This window comes from Phoca vitulina, unplaced genomic scaffold, assembly GCF_004348235.1.
Source record: "Phoca vitulina isolate PV1807 unplaced genomic scaffold, GSC_HSeal_1.0 scaffold1, whole genome shotgun sequence".
Classification (NCBI taxonomy): domain Eukaryota; kingdom Metazoa; phylum Chordata; class Mammalia; order Carnivora; family Phocidae; genus Phoca; species Phoca vitulina.
This window is the reverse complement of record NW_022589704.1, coordinates 108,744,730-108,761,442: the sequence shown is the minus strand read 5'-3', so window position 1 is coordinate 108,761,442 and position 16,713 is coordinate 108,744,730. Positions and strand designations below refer to the sequence as shown.

The following is a 16,713-nucleotide window of genomic DNA, read 5'->3' as shown; positions in this document are numbered from 1 at the left end:
ATAAGAGCTAAGTATCTCCTCACAAAGGACTTCCCCTTTCCACGTTTCCAATTTCTAGAAAGGGCATCAGAGTTTTTCTGTTAGCTAGGCCCCTTCAGACTTCTGTTTCTCTCAGGCCCAGCCTCTTAACAAGTACCACTAGGGAGTCTCCCAGGTTTGTCCCCTCCTCTCCTCAGCCCCTGTCAACAACCTGGTGTACCACATCAAGGGAAACAAAGACTAAAACAATAGCCAGTCTGCCTTGGGTCTCTCCACCAACTATGTATGCCAACACTCCTCTCTACCGCCAGTAAGTGTCTTCTCACCTACCTTCACAATGTGAAAACCGCATTCCCTCTTCTTGTCCCTCAATGAAATTCAACAAATATTTACTTAGTGCCCATCGTGTAACATGGGCCAACTTCTTCTGCGTTCTTTTATTTCTCTTTTAATCAAAATATAGCTCTGGCTGCAATCCAGTAGTTCAGTCCTCCATCAAACCAGGGGGTATGCATGTTTTTGTTTTTGTTTTTGTTTTTTAAGATTTTATTTATTTGACAGAGAGAATGAGATAGAGAGAGAGCATGAGAGGGGGGAGGGTCAGAGGGAGAAGCAGACTCCCTGCTGAGCAGGGAGCCCGACGCGGGACTCGATCCCGGGACTCCAGGATCATGACCTGAGCCGAAGGCAGTCGCTTAACCAACTGAGCCACCCAGGCGCCCCGGTATGCACGTTTTACATGAAAAATTTCACTAAACAAAATCTCTACTTTTCCATCAATAAAAACCCTCTATTTTCTTCAAAGCTTAACTAATAGCCAACTGTTCCATGAAACCTTTGTCCCTCCCAAATATCTTAGTTCATAATCTTTTGCTTCCCTGAAATTCTAAAGCACTATGACTAGGACATAACCTAGAATCTGATCAAATATTTTCTTAAAGTGTCTGAAAGTATGAACAGTATTTTTTCCAAGAAGGTAGGAATACAGCTTAGATACTATCCACAGCATTTAGCTCAGTGCTGGGCATAGAACACACTACATTTGTTAGCTAGACTTTTCTTCTTCTCTATTTTCATCTTTTCTAAGAATTCAGATTTTGGTCGACATTACTCAGAATATAAGTGAAAATGGGCGCCTGGGTAGCTCAATGGGCTAAGCGTTTGCCTTCGGCTGAGGCCATGATCCCAGGGTCCTGGGATCGAGTCCCGCATCAGGCTCCCTGCTCAGCGGGGAGTCTGCTTCTCCCTCTACCCTTCCCCCTTGCGCGTGATCTCAATCTCTCACTCTCTCTAAGTAAATAAAATCTTTGAAAAAAAAGAATATAAGTGAAAATATCTTAGCATGTATTTGTAAAGCATTAAAATGCTGTTCTTAAAAAAGCACAGTGAAAAACCCAGCCATTCAAGTACCCTGTTGGTAGATTTGGCAATGCAAATAAAACAAATGTGTCTGCGTCTACAAAAAGCTACAGGTACATTTCGTCCTTGCCAGTCTAAAAAAGTTGTTGGCAAAGCTCTTTATCTCCAGTGAAAGCAGAAATAGGCTTTGTGATGTGGACACTTACCTAGGAAAATTCCCTTTCACTGGGAAGCAAGCTGAGACCACAAACTATTTTTACATGAGCTATTTATTAATAATTCACTGGTGGTAAGCTTTTATTCATTGAGAATCAAATTTTCTACCCCAAAAGATACTGCTTCATACTTAAACAAAAGATACAACTGCCATTAATGATCCGACTATTAATTATCCAGTAGCACCAGACTTGCATTTAAGAATGACAAAACCTCCGCTAATTAGATATATATCATTCAATCAATACCAGTGTTACCTTAGTGGTATATGATTACTGAGGAACATCTCAGCTGTGTTAATCAACTCTGCTGTGGTCTCATGAGCAGGATCAACTATGAAAACCTGTAAAGGGGAAGGGGGAAAGGAACACATAAAATGAAATTTATTCTAATGTCACATAAAAATGCTGTTACTCTTTGTACTTCCAGGAACTCCTGAACCACACGAAAGAGGAGTTACACAAACAGCAGTTTCCCTCCTTAATGTTCAAAAGAATGCAGTACTCTCATGATATTCTGCTAATAACATGGGAACTGTGTTGCAGATTACTAACATCCATAGTTTTACTACACCTAAAAAAACCCAAGTTTTAAGAACTCTCCTACCTTAGAAAACTGAGATTATCTTTTCTGTGTATTCATTTCTAAGCATTTCTGAATTAAGAATTCATTTAAAACTCAATTTTTAGATCAAATTATAGCTATCATGTATTAAGATCCCATGATGTGCTTTAAATACATCTATAACCCCGTTTAATAAGTTCAGATATATAGGAAGAAAAAGAGGATGAAATTTTGACTAGGAAGGAAAAAAGTGGTTTCAAAAGTCAGACAAGTATAGAGGACAGTTTCCCTTGCACGTTCTGGGGAAGGAGACCTGCCCCCAATCTCTTTAAGAGTAAATGGTGGGAAAGGAAGAAATGACAGGGAAAAAGAGGGCCCACTAAGAAACCTCCTCCTCTCTCTCTCTAAAGCAGTGAAATAAGGAATAACAAGTAGGAGCTCACAGAAAGATTTATTTAAGTTTTAGAGATTAAGATATTAAAGGAAAAGAGTAGCAGCATATTCATCTTCTGAGTAAAACTATCTTTAAAATAAGGGGCCCCTGGGCTGCGTAGTCAGTTAAGTGTCTGACTCTCCGTTTCGGCTCAGGCTGTGATCTCAGGGTCATGAGGTCGAGACCCACGTCAGGCTCCATGCTCAGTGCAGAGTCTGCTTAAGATTCTCTCTCCCTCCTTCTCCCTCTGCCCCTCCCCCCGCTCTTGCTTGCAGGCTCGCTCGCGCTCTCTCTCTCTAAAATAAATCTTAAAAAACTAAAACAACATGGCCTAAACTTTCAGGTTAAGGATGAGGAACATTTCTTTACAAGCTGATGGAGGCAGTATTGCTACTGTGACATCTCACAGCCTCACACATGATCAATACATTTAAAAACCCTTCAGTTTGAATGTGGAGGTAGAAGAAGAACATATTTAGTGGTGATAGTGATGGGAGAAGCAGCTAGTACAGGACAGAAATGAACAGTCTAGATATGGCTTAAAGGTAGGCGAGAAGGCAAGAGAGAAACAGAGCTCATCACCAGACAATAAGTAGTTTTACTCACCATGTTATGCAAGTTTTTCCTGATCTGCCGGATAACACCAGGAAAGGTGGGTCGAAGCAACTCTTGTAGACTAGAAGGCCATGAATTGTATCTGCTGTCAACCTCCAAGTTGTTGATCCACTAGGAAAAAAATAGCACAACATGGTGCATACACTTTAGTCACTATTAGTGAAATTACCAGAAATAACAGTAAGACTTGAAATGATTTTAAGAAGAATCACAAGGGAAAGACCATTTTCAAAAATACAAAGATCAAGTAGAAAAATGAGTGACTAAAACACAAGCCACAGAACAGAAGATACTTGCAACCTACAAAACCATTAAAGGACTAGTATCAAGACCATGTATAGAAATCTAACCTATCAATAAAAAAAGGTCCACAACATATGAGAAAAGAAAATAAGCTACGGATATGAAGAAATTTACAGAGGAAATCCAACAAGGCAATTAACACAAGTAAAGATGTACATCTTCACTAGTAATCTGAGAATTAGAAACTAAAACCACGGTGAAATTTCACAATCATTAAATTTTAAAGTTTGTCAATATCCAAGAACAGGCAAGGGTATAGAGCAATTGGAACTCTCACCCAATGCTGGTGCCTGGAATAGTCACTTGAGAGAGAGGAAAACAGTCACTTTAGAGAAGTATTCTAGTTCTAGGTATCCACCCCAAATAAATTCTCACATATATGCACAAAACACAATGAGAAAACCATAACAAAATGCCAGTGACCCTTGGACACGCCAACAGAATACCTACTGAAATAGCAGGACTCCGGATGTCTACAGCATAGTCGGCCTCAGAGGGCTGGATGTTCAGTTTCAAAACATTATGCAGAGAAAGGCCTTCTATTCCCAATCTATGCAGACCCTCCATTACCCGAGCTTCATTCCTCAATATATCAAACAGACTGGGGGGAAAAAAGGTATTTAGTAGAAAAAGTTTAAAAACAAAAAAAAACCTCACCATGAAAAGATTTATCAGTTCAAATTCAATGCCCTGTTCAAACTAGCCAAGAAATCAAAAAAGGGAGCTCTTCCCCTTGCTTCATCTCATCAAAATATAGACAACGACGTAGGTAGGACTTGCTTCTTATTAAACTTATCAATGTATCTATCAGATATAAAATTCTCTCTAAATATAAATACACAATTTGAGGATGAAATAATCCTCATCTGAATTTTACACTGCATGTTTTAAAAAAAACACTATGGTAACCTCTCTGTATTATTTCTACATAAATCTGCAATTATCTCATAATTAAAAATTTATTTTAAAAAGTAACTACATTATATAGATTTAACATAGGTTACAACATCAGTGTCAATTTACAAGATGCATACATATACAACCACAGTAAAAGGTCTGGAAGAATTTATACCTAACATAAAGGTTTGCTAGGGAAAGTAGAAAAGATGGGAAGGAAGAAGAAATAAGAAGCCAGGATGAAGACTCTCCTTTTCTTAGTTCTTTTATCTGTGTATCACTTAAAACTGTTTAAATAAGCAAGTACTCAATTTGTAAACTCTGAAAAATTAAAGAGAAAGGCGCATATTTTTTACTTAAAAAAAAATTACAAATCTGGACAATCTTTTTAAAGCATCCACATCCATTTTATTTTTTTTACTAGCTCTGAAAAGCTGTAGGAGGACATAAAAGCTCAATTAAAATATCTTATTGGGGGAACTGGTTCTTCGGAAGCAGTAGCAGTAGCTTTTGTTTTCACTATTATGAAGCCATAGTGTCAACTGTGTCAATCTTAATTCCAAGAACAAAATCTGAATTCCACCTAACTATCCACCTGCCCCCCAAAATTCATAAGGTCAATTTAGAGCAAGTTAGTCCTGAACTACATTTTAACAATATAAAAAGGTAGATACTTTTTTTTTTTTTAAGATGTATTTATCCATTTGAGAGAGAAAGGAGAGAGAGAGCAAGGGAGGGACAAAGGGAGAGGGAAAGAGAAACCCAAGCAGACTCCACATGGGGCTCAATCTCACGACTCTTAAGATTACAACTCTGAGGGCGCCTGGGTGGCTCAGTTGGTTAAGCGACTGCCTTCGGCTCAGGTCATGATCCTGGAGTCCCGGGATCGAGTCCCGCATCGGGCTCCCTGCTCTGCAGGGAGTCTGCTTCTCCCTCTGACCCTCCTCCCTCTCATGCTCTCTGTCTTTCATTCTCTCTCTCTCAAATAAATAAATAAAATCTTTAAAAAAAAAAAAAAAAAAAATATTACAACTCTGAGATCACGACCTGAGCCGAAACCAACAGTCAGCTACTTAACCAACTATGCCACCCAGGCGTCCCTAGATATTCAAATAATATATGTAAGATGGAACACCTTCTGAGACACGGGAGGCAGAGGCAGCATTTTGAATAAACCTACTGCACACTGTTTCCATAAGTAAAAGAACCCACTCACACTCTCTTTTTATGGATAAGAGGAAAACTATAGCTCTAAAAGGGCATCCGCGAAAGACACTTAGGCCTTCAATGTCCAAGGCCTTGAAAGTACATTATAATAACAAATGACAGTATGGTTGTGTCATCCCAGTCATCCACTCAGGACTCAGGACTCATTACTCACTCCACCCGGTAAGCCATTAGGCTTTGCAACATGCCACGTCAAGTAGGAAAAACAATCTGAACATGCTATGAGAAGCTAACATCATAAAACCTTTCCAGAGAATAAAAAATATTATCCATACCTGAATATATCCTGTGTATCTAAATCAATATGAAGTCCATTGATAAACAGCGCGGAATCTCCAGGCTGTAATCCTAAAGTTCCTTTGAAATACTAAAATATTAAAAAAAAAAAAAGTTAAGGAGCAAGAAGAGAATGTTTAACAAAAATTTCCATCTTTCTGACTTTAGTGTATGTGCAAATGTTGCATCCTCTTATTTATTATAGGAAACCCTAAGGCTGGGTTAAGATTTCCTTTTATGTACTCCCACAGACCATTCTTAGCATTTACTACATTGTAATGAAACTACTGTTTCATGTGAAATATACCTCTCCTCCCTTTCCTCCTTCCAACTACGATTAATACAACTGTTTCCCATAATGTTGGGGGAAGGAGGAGGAGGGAGATTGATTAAATAAGCCAAGTGCTGAGGGTCATTTTCATAAAAGGGGACTTCTTTTACTATTTACTGTTTGTGATGCCAACCAAGGTGGTGATAGCAGTCACTAACAGCTGGGCCTTCCTGATGAACTCCGGGGATCTAATCTAAAAGGGTTTCAAGACCCCACACCTCCCTTAAACCTTCAAACTAATGCACACTAAGAAGCTGAGTTGCTGCCCTGGAGACAGCACCCACGTGCACCTAACTGTCCAAGACCCTGGTCTCCATGGGGCCCTTCAACTGCTTCTCCCTGAGATGGTGGCTCCCTGACACACAGGTGACTGTGCAGTCCCTGCAGCCCTTCAGACCTGCCTGACCCATCAGACACACTGCTTGGATGCCATGCTGTAGCTTCTGTTGACTTCTATCTTTCCATTTAATTACTCTTTCCTTCCAAGGAAACTGGGACTACTATTCATATTCCACACCACAGGGAGCTAATCCACACAGCAAAGGGAAAAAACTACTCAGATACTAGGGACAGAACTTAAGCCCTTAGTTCTCACAGGAACAAGAAGGACAGGGACTGTTGAGCTCCCTTCATTTCCCAGGAGTCAGCAGACTAAGAGAAGTAAACTTTAAGGTCCAGTATTGCATGCGTAAAGCATAAAACGATGAGGAAGCCACAGCCTCTGTTTCTTTGCCCTGCAAGGATTAAAGTGCAGATAAAATAAGGGGAAAATGGAGAGTTGCATCAATTCAGAAATGGAATTTCCTACATGGGAAAGAAAAACTCCATGTCCACTGACACCCAGGCTGTATACCCTCTGACTGTAAGAAACACTGATTCTGAGCTGCTAAACATGACTCCTATCTATTTCAAGATCTGGGTGCTGGTAACAGAGCAAAGTTCACTTTGTGAAAATGCATCACACTAAAGATAGAGGATTTGTGCACATTTTTGCATGTGTTGTATATTTTTGTATTTTATACTTTAACAAAACATTTAATAAAAAAAAAAAAAAAGAATCCAGGAAATACTACAGTCTATATAATTCAATGTTTTGTTCTCTTGCGGGGGAAAAAGGCTTAAGTATTGGTACTGTTATTCTGGAAATCAAAAATAAAGTAAATAAAAACTGTTAATAAGGTTTCTTCAACTTAGTAAATATTTCAGATAAATTTGGTTTACTTATTCCTCAGATCTATGTAATTAATATCTCACATGTAAAGGTTTAAAAAATCTGGGGTAAAGTTAGTAGACCGAACACAAGCATTTCTTTTTTTCCCTCCTGAAACTCTGTTGAAATGTCAGTTTTTTAAAAAGGGACTTTTATAAAGTTATAAATCCACAACAAAGAGAACAAAAAAAGAAAAAGGGCAATTAATTTTGGAAGGTGGAAAGGAAATGCATGAATAGCAACTGTCTTAGCAACCCCGAGAAAGCTGAATGGCAGGCCAACAGTGGGAAAAGCCAACAGAAACCACAAGTTATCCTGTGGAACTCTTCAAAAGGCTCAAGAATTGACAGCACAAAGAACACATGTATGAGGGGGTAATCACTAGGCTAGAAAATGAGTTCTGATGGACGGCTTTTTAAAGATAAGAGCCCTCAGACTCCCCTGCTCACACAGTAAGGTGACTGCTGTCATGACTCCCTCTACTCCAGAAAAATGGAGGAAAATTCCCTGGAAAGAGTGAAAGAGAGAATCTGGGAACTTGGGGAAATGAAGCACAACTGAGGGCAGGGACCCCTCACTGAAAACTGGGGACTGGGTGGAAGTTCTACTCAGGCAGCCAGACTTCACCCTCCAGGCAGAAGATCAGAAGATCCTTTTCTGGTGACTGAACAGCTCAAGAGGAAAGGTATCAGGATACTGACACCTGAGGGTGAACTGGGGTGAACTAGGAAATTGTCATACCAGGAGAGCCTACAGTCAAAAGCCTCATTCTTAAGGCTTCCCACAAGCTCTTTACTGCCTCATTCTCTTCAATATGAGCAGCGGTTCACCAAACATGTACGGAAAGCCTCTAACATTAAAGACAAGAGACCAAGACAAAAAGAAAGTCAACTTAAGAGGAAACAGATGGTGCAAGAGAGAAGAAAACAGGGCCGCCTGGGTGGCTCAGTCGTTACGTGTCTGCCTTCGGCTCAGGTCATGATCTCAGGGTCCTGGGATCGAGCCCTGCATCGGGCTCCCTGCTCAGCGGGAAAGCCTGCTTCTCCCTCTTCCACTCCCCCTGCTTGTGTTCCCTCTCTCGCTGTGTCTCTCTCTGTCAAATAAATAAATAAAATCTTAAAAATAAATAAATAAAACTGAGGGTTGCTGGAGTGGGGGGGGTGGGAGGGGTGAGGTGGCTGGGTGATAGACATTGGGGAGGGTAAGTGCTATGGTGAGCGCTGTGAATTGTGCAAGACTGTTGAATCTCAGATCTGTACCTCTGAAACAAATAATGCAATATATGTTAAGAAAAAAAAAAGAAGAAGATAGCAGGAGGGGAAGAATGAAGGGGGGGGAATAGGAGGGGGAGACAAACCATGAGAGATGATGGACCCTGAAAAACAAACTGAGAGTTCTAGAGGGGAGGGAAGGGGGTGGGAGGATGGGTTAGCCTGGTGATGGGTATTAAAGAAGGCACGTTCTGCATGGAGCACTGGGTGTTATGCACAATGAATCATGGAACACTACATCAAAAACTAATGATGTAATATATGGTGATTAACAAAATAAATAAATAAATAAATAGAAATTTTTAAATAACTAAATTAAAAGAGAGAAGAAAACATACACATGCACCACTGATAGCTTCAGAAAGGTAAAAGAACACCATAAAAAGAGGAATCTAAGAACAATAACCCTTGGAAATTAAAGATTTGAAAACTAAAGGAAAAATATCAACAAAGGAGTTGAAAATCTTTCCCAGAAAGTTTAAAAATAAAACATAAAAGAACTGGAAAATAAGAAATAAAATGTATTTTTTAATTAGGACAAACTAGTCAAGGAGATGCAATACCTTAAAAATGAAGAATTCCAGGAAAACAAAAAAGAGAAACCAGAGGGAATGATGCAAAGAAATAATTCAAGCAAATTTCCCAAAACTAAAGGAAACTGTTTTCCAGATTTGGAGGGGCCACCATTCACCCAACAGTACAGAGATTTTCTTAAAAGGCACAGCATTGTGAAATTTCAGATTATAGGGCTGAAGAAAAGATCCTGAATGATTCTGGAAAGAAAAAACAGATCTCATACCAAGGGTTCAGATTTCTCAATATCCACAATAGAAACCAAAATTCCAAGAAGCAATGCCTTCAAACTGTCACCCTTGACCCCCTGAACTCAGGACTGACCTACTGAACTCAGGAAACTCCTAAAAGGTTCAGTCTGTCAATTTCATCTTTTAGAAACTAACAAATTGCTGGAACAGAGAAAGAAACTTGAGGATAAATGGATGACACCTGTGCAGATGAATCAGAAAGTGCTCCTTCCTCAGCCTCATTATAATGTTAAAGTCCCCAGTTTAGGGAATAGTCATCCCAAACCCTAATAAAAGGAGGCAGCTTACCCCTATTGGAACAGTCATGGCTTTGGAAATTATTCCCTGTGATCTCCCTATTTATACAAATAAAGATGACCTCTGAAGGCAACTCTACCTGGTATAGTCTCTGTCTTATTACTTACCAAGGAGCAGACCCACTTTGGTCTGGTAACAAAACTTCTAAATGACTTCCAATCTAGAATTCTATACCCAGCCAAGATATCAATAAAAACAGAAATGGAGGGATGTCTGGGTGGCTGTCGGTTAAGCGTCTGCCTTCAGCTCAGGACATGATCCCAGCTGGTATCGAGCCCCACATCAGGCTCCCTGCTCAGTGGAGAGACTGCTTCTCCCTCTCCCTCTGCCCCTCCTCCCTGCTTGTGTTTTCTCTCTCTCTCTCAAATAAATTAATTAATCTTTAAAAAAAAAAACCAGAAATCGGAAATTTGATTTCTCAGAGTCTGAAATTTACCTCACATGCAACTCTTCTCATGAAGAATAATGTGCTACACCAAAATAAGGGAGTAAACCAAAAACAAAGAAGACCTGGAATCCAAGAATAGGAGATCCAACAAAAGAGATTAAAGCAAGGTCCCAGGATAACTGGTATGCCCTAGACATAAAGAACCACCAGACGACAGTGGAGCAGAACAAAAATCAATGAAATCACAACAAAAATATACAGAGAAATTGGAGAGACAGGGAAGTACCAATGTGGAGTAATGGCAGACACAGGGGTGAGGGGCAGTGAAAGAAAGTTAAACTTCATCCTTGTAATGGAGGCCAAGACATAAGGTTGAAATTGGAAAACACCGTACCAGTTCAAACTTGCTAGAAATCTGGGGATAAATATCAAAACAATTAGCTTAGTGTTGAAAGCAGATACTTCTAGTAAGGGGGACAAAACAGGGAGGAAGTCATGTTAGGAGGATGCTGTTTATCTAAACAAAGTGGTGGCACCATCTGATTTTTTTTTAAGATTTTATTTATTTATTTATTTGAGAGAGAAAGAGAGCACACACACAAGCAAGCAGGAGTGGGGAGAGGAGCAGAGGAAGAGGGACAAGTAGACTCCACACCTGGTGCAGAGCCTGACACAGGGCTTGATCCCAGGACTCCTAGATCATGACCTGAGCCAAAATCAAGAGTTGGACACCTAATCAACTGAGCTACCCAGGCACCCCTGATGTTTGAATTATATTCATATTCAACCCTGATTAAAAATTAAAAATATAAAAAACGATTACAGAAATAAAACACCACCATCTTTACTAAAAGGAGAGTAAAACTGTTAAATGTCATTGATGTAACTCAGATTTCCTCATCTTTAAAGATACAATACAAAACAGAAAGGAAAATAGTGATTTTTCACTGGGTAATACCTTCTGATTCTCTTCCACTTCGGTTCTAAGTTCCGAACTCACTGCTGTTTTTGTTATTGCTCTAAAGAAATAAAAATGTTATTAGTGTTTAGTTTAACATTTGATATAAATGTCTTCAATTTCCCTATATTTATGTATAAAACAACACATTGCTCAATACATTACAAAAAACTAAATGAAAAAAAAAACCTTCACCTTCACAAATAATTAAATACATTTCTCCATTCAGGTGTACGTATATTTTCATTTTACTACAAGATATGATGCCACAGAAAAGTAGCAGTAGTAGCAGCATTTTAAAGCAAGTGCAGTTATCCCCAAGATCTTAGGTTAAGCATGTGTAACTCCATTCCTATATATGATCTTTACTGTTCACAGGCTAAAGGCTAATGTTAAATTAAGGTGACAGACTGCTCATACTATTTGAGCACTTTTGGCAGAGGTGTAATCCTACATGTATATCTTCAACAGCCTGCTGAACTAAATGAGAATGTACTATATGATTTATAAGTCTAAGAAATATTTTCCAAGACTAATCAAATAAACAAACTTATTTATAAAATATCTCACATCAGAAGTCAAAACACCTTGTTCAGTTATTCAAGAAAAACACTGGCAACCATTTAAATCATTAGTCTCTAAAAATTTGGCTTTTAAAATCATTTTTTAGAAGATGTGGAGGACCATTATACAACTGAAAGCAATATCAAAAAAAGCTGCATTCAAAATCTTATTGTGTCACCATGAAAAAAAACCCTCTAGAACTCATTTTCCTCATCAAGTTTGAATAAGATGATGTATATGAAACTCTTCAGGAACAAAACATTATAGTCCATGCCAGACCCTAGATTAGTTATATCTGCAGACATCAGATTTTGTTAACTCATCCAATCCTGACAGGTAGGTATCATTATTTCCATTTTACTGCTGAGGAAGTGAGGTAAAGAGAGGTTGCTTATTTGCAAACATCATGCAACTAGCAAGTGGCAGAGCCAAGGACACAAGCTAGATGGGTCTCTCCAACCACACAGTGTATGGCATTGCCACCTTCCCAAAAAGACAGCATGATTAGCAGTATGGTACTGGTAGTAAAACTTAAATTTTCTAAGCATTTTCATATTTTACTCACCTCATTTTGCATGTACACATGAAGATAATTAATGTATGTGTCAAAGAGAAAAATGTGTCAGAGCCTTACTCTTTATTACCTGGCTTTGGTAGGAAAATTTTGACTAAGATCCTTCATAACTACCAAAGCTAATTCAATAGGAGCAGCCAAGATTCGGGCAGCAGTCTGGAAACTGAGATCTGCAACAAGGTCAAATACAATTTAAAGTCTGGAAACTGAGATCTGCAACAAGGTCAAATACAATTTAAAGTCTGGAAACTGAGATCTGCAACAAGGTCAAATACAATTTAAAGTGCATTAATCTAATGCAAAGAGAAATAAGAAAAAAAATTTCTTTCTCACAATTTTCTTGGTAATTGAGAATGCAACCATTTCAGAGAGTGCCCATGATTTAATTTCAGGTTTTATTCACTTCATAGGTCCCCACAAAGTATAGCAAAAGACTTTAGTAAATTATGTTAAAAAAAATAATGTGATAACTAGATCTTTGGACCAGAAAAGCAAAAATATATCCTGCCATGTTAATGTCTTTAACATTCAACAGATACACTGTTCAAGAAACATATATATAAACATAAAGACTAAGACAAACATGTTTGTACTATTACCCATTTATGTATCTGTTTACACAGATAAAGACCTGGCACTCATTTTTATATCTACTTCTGCATAGTGTTATCTATCTCTAAAAGGACTTCCTTTCTTTTCTGATTAGTCATAATCAATCACTCTATATTGAAAAGCTGTGGTACCTTCAGAATTTGGCAAATAGATAACATTAATTTCAAATTCTAAATTTTTTTTAATACCATAAAATTTAGTCAAAAAGTAGGCCAGTGATTCCTCTATATGTTTACTACCTTGCAACTGCCAAACTTTTAAAGGTGCCATTTCATTGGTGCTTTCCACAAGATGTTTTCTGAGTTCTTTCAACTGCCCCTTCAGGTCAGGGTGCAGGTCTCTAAAAGAAACATAAAATCAGTCTTATTAACCTGTCTTTCCCTTCTCAAAGCACACTTAGAAGATGGCTCCAATTTTATCTTCATGATTTTCCCCTTAGCAATAAGAAAATTCCTACAAGATAAGAAAAATATTAAAGCATAATTATTTTTCTTAAAAATAAGCTAATATAGGGGCGCCTGGGCAGCTCAGTCAGTTAAGTGTCTGCCTTCAGCTCAGGTCATGATCCCAGAGTTCTGGGATGGAGCCCTGCATCCAAGCCCTGCATCAGGCTCCCTGCTCAGTGGGGAGTCTGCTTCTCCCTCTGCCCCTCCCCCTGCTCGTGTTCTTTCTCTCAAATAAATAAAATCTTTTAAAAAAAAATAAGCTAATATAGAAAATTACAACTTTAAAAACCATAAAATTTACAGATTAAAAAAATGAATCACTACAATAGTGATTCTCTGTGTCAGGGAGGGGTAATGGGACTGAAAGTGGGGGAAAAGGGGACCCCAACTCTACCTGTAGTGTTTTACCCTTTCTTTTTTTTTTTTTTAAGTAAAAGAAGGCGTATGTTGGAAAAAAACTTGATAAAGAGTTCTTTGGAGGGGCGCCTGGGTGGCTCAGTCGTTACGCGTCTGCCTTCGGCTCAGGTCATGATCCCAGGGTCCTGGGATCGAGCCCCGCATCGGGCTCCCTGCTCAGCGGGAAGCCTGCTTCTCCCTCTCCCACTCCCCCTGCTTGTGTTCCCTCTCTCACTGTGTCTCTCTCTGTCAAATAAATAAATAAAATCTTAAAAAAAAAAAAGTTCTTTGGAACCAAAAAACAAGTATGATTACAACCATCAATTATGGGTGTTAAGTACATGTGTGTTCTATTATTTTCCATACTTTACTAATCTTCCTAGTTTCTCAAAATAAAACTGGAAATATATCGCTGCCAGTCCCAAAATGGATTTCTTTCAGCTACATGCTCATAAATCCTTTAATCACATGAATAATACAACTTAAGCTAACCAAGATTATTGGGTTTCCTTTAGTTTTATCTTGAAATATAGTACATTCTATTTAAAGCTAGTAAAACAGAAGTTATAAGACGCAGATATGTATCATTTAGATCAGACAACAGATGGCTGGTAGAGTAATTCTGTTCCTTTAAATGCTAGAAACTCAAAATTTCTTAAATGCCACATAAAGTAAAACATTTACTCAGATTCTTCACCTTCCAACCAATTCATTTTCAATCAGTTACTACAAAACCTTCTTCATGATAAAAATATCAGAAAATGGTCCCATTACTTTAGATAGCTAAATAACTATTCTGAATGTCCACAAAAGAAAATGTCTTCAATACTCTACATACTAGCTTTGTGCTCTAAATACATAAGATCATAATGCTATCCAAAAAGCAAACATAAAAAACATGAATATGAAAAGACATTCTGGAAACCTGGGTTCAATAAAAATGGAATCTGATTGCATACTAATGAGGCCCAAACTGACATTAAACACAAAGAAACATGCATATGCATAGGATGAACTGAACTTGTGCACAGAAATTCAACATGAACTGAGTCATCTCTGCTAACCTGTTAGCCTGATTAAGTCATTGCACTGGGCCAAATATTAAAGCTCAAGTATATGGAACTGGACCTATACATATTTCTTCAGGATCCATTCCTTTACCAACAACAACAAAAAAAAGCCCAAACAAACAAAAACACAAAAGCCAAAAAACTCACTGGGGCTGTCCTAATTAAGATTTCCAGATAAAGCAGAATTCAGGGCTCTAAATAATTTTCAAGACATGATAGAAAAATAACTATTCAGGACTCTAAACAATTATCAAGGCATAATAGAAATAACTACAACATTTAAAATAACAACTAAGAAGAATTTTCAGCTATAAATTTCTATGATACTTTCATAAAATGGCTATGAAATTTTCTTCAAGAAAACATCTTTTGTCCTCTTTCATATAAAGGAAAATCTAATATATTTCAACTGAATGTACCTTTTTTGTACTGTTTGAGGCTATGCTTAGCTTAAGTAAACAGCTATGACCTCTCTCACTTAAAATATTTTTTATTATCTTGAGAAAAATTGAGTGAAACAATTAGATGTCCCTATTATGTGAATCAAAAACTGGAATGTAACTTTATGTCATCAACTGCAAGGCCCAGAAACGGAAATCAACTAAAGCCATAGGCAGGCCACCTTAATATCATTTAATAATAATGTGCTTCGGATGCCTGGAGATCATAAACTATACAGTAAGTGAAGTGGTAATTGCTTCGTATCAGATTACATATATAAAGTACTACGAAGAGATCTGTAACTCGGACAGTAATGAGAAAGATGATGCTTATTAATGGGAGGAAGCCTGGAGCTTTAAGAGAATAAGGGCATTTCCCAAAATAATATGCCATACCTTAATTTTCCAAAGAGGAACCCCTGAACTTCATCAATGGGATCATTTTCACCAATCACTGTAGTGTTTACCTCAGTTCCTATAAAAGCACAAGCAAATACATGTCTAATTGTTTAGAAGGGAAATTAAAATGTTATTAACCTCATAAAATTTGAATAATGGAAAGCAAATTAGAAACACCTTAAATTATAATACCATTTAAAACACTGAATACCTCAACGAACATTTTGCAGGGTCTTTTTTTAAACAAACAGAATAAATGTGTTTTTCAATATATCTTGTGTTCTGGAGAAAGTAAAAATGGATTTTTTCCTTACACTTTGGAAAATTTTATATGTTAAGAAGCTCAAAATTAATACCCTTAAAATTATGAACAGTGGATTTTTCAGTATGAAAATTCTGAAGAATCTGCAATTAAGCAACTTAATCCTAAGTATAATTATTGAGGACAGAATAATGAAGTACTAGACTATCCTCCATTTACTCAAACCAATCATTAAAATGAGCACATAAGGAAGAAATAGACTGCACATAAAACTTGTGTTTAAGGGCACCTAGGTGGCTCAGTTGGTTAAGTATCTGTCTTTGGCTCAGGTCATGATCCCAGGGTCCTGGGATGGAGCCCCATGTCAGGTTCCCTGCTTGGCAGGGAGTCTGCTTCTTCCTCTCCCTCTGCCCCTCCCTCTGCTCATTCTCTCACTCACTCTCTCTCTCTCAAATAAATAAAATCTTTGGGAGAAAAAAAAAACTTGTGGTTGAAATAATGAATTCAGAACTCTAGAGTAGCACAACAGGAAGTATATCCATAAAAAAAAAACTATTCCAAATGCAGAAAATAATAAAAAACACAAAATTACTCATTAAGTATAAGATAGTTTTAAGATTTCACACTGGGTCACATATCAATGGCTATTCGTGAACTACATATCATCAATAACAACAGCTACAATTACTGAACTTTTTGTGCAAAAACACTGTGCTACCTTCTTTACTTATACATCTTATTTTCTCCTCACAAATACTTTAGGAGGCATATACCATTATCTGCACTTTACAAAGAAAAAATT

General features: G+C 37.8%; 1 protein-coding gene across 1 annotated transcript in view; it reads right to left on the bottom strand.

Moving 5' to 3' along the window:
- UGGT1 (UDP-glucose glycoprotein glucosyltransferase 1) overlaps window positions 1-16,713 on the bottom strand; it is a 115,217-nt gene that overhangs the window by 74,975 nt on the left and 23,529 nt on the right. Inside the window, exons 8-15 of the mRNA XM_032412794.1 lie at window positions 15,647-15,725; window positions 13,138-13,238; window positions 12,357-12,456; window positions 11,149-11,209; window positions 5,869-5,960; window positions 3,920-4,070; window positions 3,158-3,277; window positions 1,812-1,897 (exon numbers count right to left, since the gene is read on the bottom strand). Of these exons, the coding sequence (XP_032268685.1) occupies window positions 1,812-1,897; window positions 3,158-3,277; window positions 3,920-4,070; window positions 5,869-5,960; window positions 11,149-11,209; window positions 12,357-12,456; window positions 13,138-13,238; window positions 15,647-15,725 (790 nt within the window). The remainder of the gene's footprint in view (window positions 1-1,811; window positions 1,898-3,157; window positions 3,278-3,919; window positions 4,071-5,868; window positions 5,961-11,148; window positions 11,210-12,356; window positions 12,457-13,137; window positions 13,239-15,646; window positions 15,726-16,713) is intronic.